This window comes from Bison bison, unplaced genomic scaffold (assembly GCF_000754665.1).
Source record: "Bison bison bison isolate TAMUID 2011002044 unplaced genomic scaffold, Bison_UMD1.0 scf7180017864317, whole genome shotgun sequence".
NCBI lineage: Eukaryota > Metazoa > Chordata > Mammalia > Artiodactyla > Bovidae > Bison > Bison bison.
In genome coordinates, this window is record NW_011494889.1 from 155,978 (window position 1) to 162,566 (window position 6,589).

Genomic DNA, 6,589 nt, shown 5'->3' on the forward strand with positions numbered 1-6,589 from the left:
ATAGATGGGGAAACAGTGGAAACAGTGTCAGACTTTATTTTTCTGGGCTCCAAAATCACTGCAGATGGTGATTGCAGCCATGTAATTAAAAGACACTTACTTCTTGGAAGAAAAGTTATGACCAACCTAGACAGCATATTGAAAAGCAGAGACATTACTTTGCCAACAAAGGTCTGTCTAGTCAAGGCTATGGTTTTTCCTGTGGTCATGTTTGGATGTGAGAGTTGGACTATGAAGAAGGCTGAGAGCCAAAGAATTGATGCTTTTGAACTGTGGTGTTGGAGAAGACTCCTGAGAGTCCCTTGGACTGCAAGGAGATCCAACCAGTCCATTCTAAAGGAGGTCAGCCCTGGGTGTTCTTTGGAATGATGCTAAAGCTGAAACTCCAGTACTTTGGCCACCTCATGCGAAGAGTTGACTCCTTGGAAAAGACTCTGACGCTGGGAGGGATTGGAGGCAGGAGGAAAAGGGGACAACAGAGGATGAGATGGTTGGATGGCCTCACCGACTCGATGGACATGAATTTGAGTGAACTCCGGGAGCTGGTGATGGACAGGGAGGCCTGGCGTGCTGTGATTCATGGGGTCGCAAAGAGTCGGACACGACTGAGCGACTGAACTGAACTGAACTGAACTGAAAGTATAACCTGTAGCCACGCCAGCAAAGCCACCTCTTAACATGGACCTTTCAAGGCTAGACTAAGGAGATCTACAGCAACTAGAACCACTAAAATGATGACTTGGGGAAGTAATTTGGCTTGAATTAAATTATTAAATATTAAAGTAGAATTTAATGTAATCCAATCAAATGTCTTTATCTGAATAGATTTTCCCTTCTGGGTGGTGTGTCATTTGGTCAATCTCCTCCAAATCATTAAGTCACTCACTACATACCATTTGAGTGCCTAGGATACACTCCTTTAGGGGTCAGTAATCTAAGTGAAAGAAGGGTTTCTACCTATGAAGATCTTATTGTCTATTCAGAGAGACAGACATGAGAACACAAGTGAAGCAAAGGGTTAGATGAATGACAATACGCTTACAACATCCAAATTCCAAATGATACATTCAAACCCTGCAGAGTCAGAGCCTGAGGAATCCAGCTAAACCTCCATGGCACCATGTGTGTTTTTGGGGTCACTGGCATTTCCTGTTGGCTCAGGGGTCCTCAGTTCCCACACAATCCCATTTTCCAGTGCTGCTTAGCACCGTCATCTCCAACTTAGCAAGCATGAATGCCTCAGGGCCTTTACTAATTATAAGCAAGCTCGGTGACTTTTTTTAAATCGCCTTACCAAGAAATTAAGTATGTTTAGTATTCTCAGTGTTTTTAGCAGATTATTGAACACTGTTAAAGATACACTTTGCATGACACCATTTCATGTGAAGTCTTTGCTCAAAGACTATAATCCTAGTGCTTCTGTTTCAATGACTTTATACATTAAAAAAAAAAAAAAATCACCTTGACTTCTATTACATACGACATTCAGATTTACTTTACCTAAAATTAAATTCCGGCTATATTACTGAGAGTGATATTTTAATGATACATTTATGAAGCATTCCCTGATGTGTATAACTCTACCCCTATGACCGGTGTCCAGGGCAGGAGTTGACACATGGTTTAAAGTGAATCATGGGATGCTTCACAGTCAACTGGAAAGAAATGCTGTCTTTTATTGACTCGGTGTGAACTCAGGAAGACGCAGGTGTTTCATTTTCTGTTAGCAGCGATCCTGCCACCAAACACGGCTGAATATTAAAGAAACCTTAAAGAAGGACAGGGTTGATTCCCAACGTCGGTTTGAGCACCTGTATCAACCCCTACCTGAGGCCATGCTATACCTGGCCTTGCATATAAGTGGGCCTAAAATTCCTTTCTATGTTCAGGGCTATGAGTTAGGTCGGATTTCACTTGCAAACCAGAGAGACCTAACAGTCTCATTCGCAGGGAACAAGACAGAGAGGAGACTGCAGACAAGACAAGTATAAGTCATTCTGTATTTATTTTGTATTCAATGCACTTCCCTTCCCAGACAGAAAAGACACAGTCTGAGGTATCCCATTTTAATAAATCTCCCACATCCAGCTTTACATCCTGAATTTTTATACCCTGTAATTAAGTTTTATTACCATCATACAGAAGTGATTAAAATGTTTCCCTGAGATTATAAGGCTGTGCCTTTGTCCACAGAATAACTTTCCTTCCAAAATCCAAGAAAAAAGTAGGAAAAGGGAAGTCTTCTGGTTGGTGGGAGAGGCAGGTAACTTAGATAGAATTCCTGAGAAAAAGGTGTAGAGTCAACCACACCACTAATAAATTTTCCCTGGCTGTGAACTCTTATCCTTTCAATGTCTCCAAACATTTCAGAATGGAAATTCATTTATTCCATATAAAGACATTTTAGCTCAATTATGTGCAAAGCAGCTTTCTGTTAACTGCTACAGTTGCCTTGATGCCTCAGTGTCCAGTAAAATGCAGAGCTAGTGAGGTATGGACAGCCTTCCCCAGGGGCATATGGGAAAAAGAAAAAGCCAAACATGGATAATGAGAAAAAAATTGTTATCATACTACGCAGTTCGGCCTGCAATGTTTTTCAAAATAGTTTGAAATCAAAACAGCCTATGATCCTCCCCAACTAGGAATGGGCAGGGACTTAGTGGACGATTATCTCAAATTAGGCAATCCAAGTCAGCAAAGCATAAGGCAAATGGACATGAGTCTTCCAGTCTTGGAGCGATGACAGTCAGCTCTGTAGGCAATGCAACTTCAGCAGGAAATCACCCTCGCAGGTTGCAACAACTCACACGTGGGAAGGAGCCAGCTGACTGGGATCAGTCCCTCTTAGGCAGGGTTGTCAGCCCTCCACCCAGCCTTCCCCTAGAATGGCACAATGGAAGGACTGCGTTCCCTACTGAGGATTCCACTTTTTAAGAACAAAGGTTTAAACAAAGGTTTCTTTGTTTAAAGAAACAAAGGTTTCTATAATCTGACCCACATTCCAGAGTGGAGGAAGGCAGTGGGTCCCAGGGTGGGGAGACTGGGAAAGGGAGCAGATGTCAGGCAAACACGCTCGGGGACAAAGTGCTAGAGAGTGTGCAGGCCTCTGAGCACAGAAAAGGGAAAGGCAGGCTGAGCATCGGGGGCCGTCGCACTTCCAGGAACAGCATCCCACGGACATAAAGCTCCCAGCTTCCTCCCCTAGGTTTTCTTGTAGTTCTGACAGGCTTTCACCATGTCTTTCAAGAAGTTAGGAACTCCATTCTGCAAAGGAAAGGAGACTGTCATTTCTATATCCTCACAGCAATGACTCCTGATTCTTGAGGATGTGGCTAAGGTGAAAGAAGATGGCTTTGGGAATATAGATATGACGATAGGGACCCTGAGCAGATTTCCACAGAATGTTGCCACAGATGACGACAGAAGGGAAGACGCAGGACACGGGGTAGGCGGGGGCCACTGTTGTAAGACCTTGTTACATATTTTGGCTTTTGCTAATAAACAGCTAAGATATTCATGAGAAATCATTTTTTTGAAAGGAAAGATAAAACAGGAAGTGGCATGGCAGGGGAAAGAAATAAGAGGAGACTTGCTTTATAAAATTAGACAATGGTAAGGATTGGGGGGCAAGAGTGGGTATGTCATCCTTTAGTTAAAGTGTTGTTCACTGTTTAAGAAACTCCCCCACACATTGTTCTATTTACTCCTTCTCTACAGGGTGGGGTATCTGTCTCCATTTTTAAGGGTGAAGAAATTGATGGTTTCCCTAGATCACACAGTCAGAAGCAGGGCCAAGATTCAAACCATCTTGTGTTTGATTCAAAGCCTTTTCACTCTCCCAGGGAACTGGTGAGCCCTCTCGCCAGTAAGTAGGACCTTACAAAGCAGGCTGAATGGTCAGTATGATTCTAGGTTCTAGGCAGTCTCGAATGACCTGGGTAGCACTGGGGTTCCCTCTCCTTACAGAAAAGCAAAATAACCACAAAGAACCTGGATACTTCTCCAGGCTTGAATATGGTTGGTTGTCTCCCGAGCTAGGTCAGACTAACTCCTCCATGAGCAGATACAGGGTCCCCGGCACCCTTGTTCCTACAAGAAACAGGCTACTGTTTGGGAGGTTCCAGAGAGTGATCCTGGAGGGGTCTTGGTGCAAAGCAGGTGGGGCTGGCATTCCTTCTAAAGTTTGTCTTTTGTCCCAGCCTCTATCCTGGATACTGGCCACCACAGGCCTAACATAGTCCATCAACCAAGCAGTTTCATAAAAGAGCATCATGAGGCCTGAGACAGCACATCTCTTCAAGCTGACAGCCCCACAGGCTAAGTCAACAGCTGTCAAACATACCACCCGTCGTGCTTCCTGGGGTCTCACCTTAGCAGCCCAGTTAATGACCCAGGACGGAATCTGGCCACCTGGATTATCGAAGTAATACATGAAAACTAGAGAGAGAGAGAGAGAGAACAATTCAGGAGGGAACCTGTTAGGAAGATACATACAAACCTTGCAAACCTTCCACTTTCATATCCATCCCAGAAAGTAAGGATGCAGGTTATACAGGCCTCCAGGAGACTGTCCCCTGTGCCTTGCCTTGCAGGAGACTTACATAGAAACATTGTGGAAAACAACCAAGGCACCTTCTGCAGCTATTTATTAATCACCTGGCAAATGATACACTTAGACACAGTTTCTCATTTAACTATGGCTCTCATTAATTATATTAATCCTAAGAAGTTGCTAAGATTAAACCCCCATTTATAAATGATGAAGTGAAGATTCAGAAGAGTAGGATGACATGCCCAAAGTGGTACATCTTAACACACATCACAACTAAATTTAGATTTCGCCTCAGCCTCCAGTCCACACCCACTCCAGGTCAGCAGGTGGCTGCATGGAACTCCTGCACCCACTGTCTCTTCTGAGGCTGGAACTCAAGGCAGACAGGTTCTGAGTCCCTGGGTTTTTGCTGAGGAGGAGCTGCCTTGCAGAGGTGGTCCCACCAGCCCTCCTGCCCACCCCTGTCCAGCTTGTGCATGTACAGGACCTTCCCGAAGTGAGTTTTGAACTTTCTGATTCCCTTGGGTGTCCTAATTTCATCTAGACCATGCAAGAGTCAGTAAAGAATGAACTGATCCACATGCTAGTCTACCCAAGCTTCTGGGGGTGAACTGATTCGCTCTTGTTTCTTTTGACCCGTGGCCAGTCTCTGACCTCAGGGAATAAGCATCCTGCATTTTCCGTGCCTGCAGTCAGTGCAGTCTTCAAACGGCGGGCCCTGGCAGGCACCCCAACCCGTGCCCCCTTTTTACCTTTGCTCCCCTTCTTGCCATCGCTCTGGATCGCTAGCCTCTGCTTGTAGTGCTTCACCCGGATCACACCCGACTTCTCTGGAAACTGCGGCTCAGAGGTGCTCTGGGCCAGGATCACGTGGACCTTCTGCCCTTCAAAGTCCAGCTCTTGCCGCTGCCGCACATAAACATACTACACCGCAAGTCAAGGCTCAACAGCAAGGCCTACATCTCAGCTAAGCAGAAGGGAAGCCCACGATAGAAACAAAGGCACATGATTCCACTCCTCCACTCGGTGACTGCTGCCTTGCTCTGTTAGCTCAGGTCCTGCCCTGTCTGCCTACCCACTTACAACAGTCTGGCTCCTCCCACCTGGTGTTGTCATTTGAGAGGATGCATTACCCACCGGAGATTGGTTCCCTGCCACTTTAATTATCTGGGGAACCCACTCCTCCTTTCTCCAAGAAGGCAATGAGATCTCAGACGACTGGTCACTTATCAGCTGTGTCATCCTGGGTGTGCTACTCAACTTTTCTGCTATTGGTTTCCCTCTACAGGAAAAAAGGGTAACACTGCCCTGCAGATAAGCTTGGTGGGAGCATGGGAGAGAGACTGAAGCAGAATCTCACTTACTAGACAATGGGGTCATTGCTCTCTGTCCTCCCCCAAATCATTGACCTCTGGGCACAGAGGACGGTCAGCCAAGGGTGCTTACACCTGGCAATCATAGGAAGACACATGAATAACCAAATAATGAGTAGGCAGATGGCCTCACTGGGTCTGGCTCACCAAGCATCACAAAGCCATTTCATCTCAATAAACACTCCCAGACCAGCCACTATGTCTATGGCACTATTAGAGGGAAGGTAATTCAATTTTAAGAAACAACCGGAGTCACCACTTACTGAGCCCTTATCATGTACATATATCATGGACTTTATGTTTAGCATCAGCTTTGAAACTGAGAACATCACTGTGAATTCAATATAAATATTCCCATCTTATAAATGATGCAATTGAGACTCAGAGCAGTAAAGAAAGTTGCAGAAGATCCCACTGCCCAGCTGATGTGACGGAGTCTGTATTTGAACCCAGATGAGGCTTCAAAACCTGGTGAAATTTTCATAGCTGCAGAGGGCTCAGCTCTTTAATACTTTCATCGGACTTTCCAATGGTGGAAATGTAGGCTTCATAGTAGAAGGAATTAAAGCTTAAAAATAATCCAAAAATCAGTAAAAGTATAATACAGCTTCACTTACTGCAGCAGCCACGGCCACGGCAGGCAAGAGTCTCTGCGGCAGGCCCA

The 6,589-nt window shown here is 45.2% G+C and overlaps 1 protein-coding gene across 3 annotated transcripts in view; it reads right to left on the reverse strand.

Annotated features, from left to right (window-relative positions):
* LOC104997860 (phosphatidylcholine transfer protein) overlaps window positions 1-6,589 on the reverse strand; it is a 32,478-nt gene that overhangs the window by 2,253 nt on the left and 23,636 nt on the right. For 2 of the 3 annotated variants that reach the window (XM_010852804.1, XM_010852803.1), the window contains 3 exons: window positions 5,305-5,476; window positions 4,370-4,437; window positions 1,987-3,264 (listed from right to left, as the gene is read on the reverse strand). In XM_010852804.1, the coding sequence (XP_010851106.1) occupies window positions 3,202-3,264; window positions 4,370-4,437; window positions 5,305-5,476 (303 nt within the window). In that variant the 3' untranslated portion in view covers window positions 1,987-3,201. Of the gene's footprint in view, window positions 1-1,986; window positions 3,265-4,369; window positions 4,438-5,304; window positions 5,477-6,589 lie in introns of those variants that run through there. The other variant, XM_010852805.1, reaches the window with a different exon arrangement.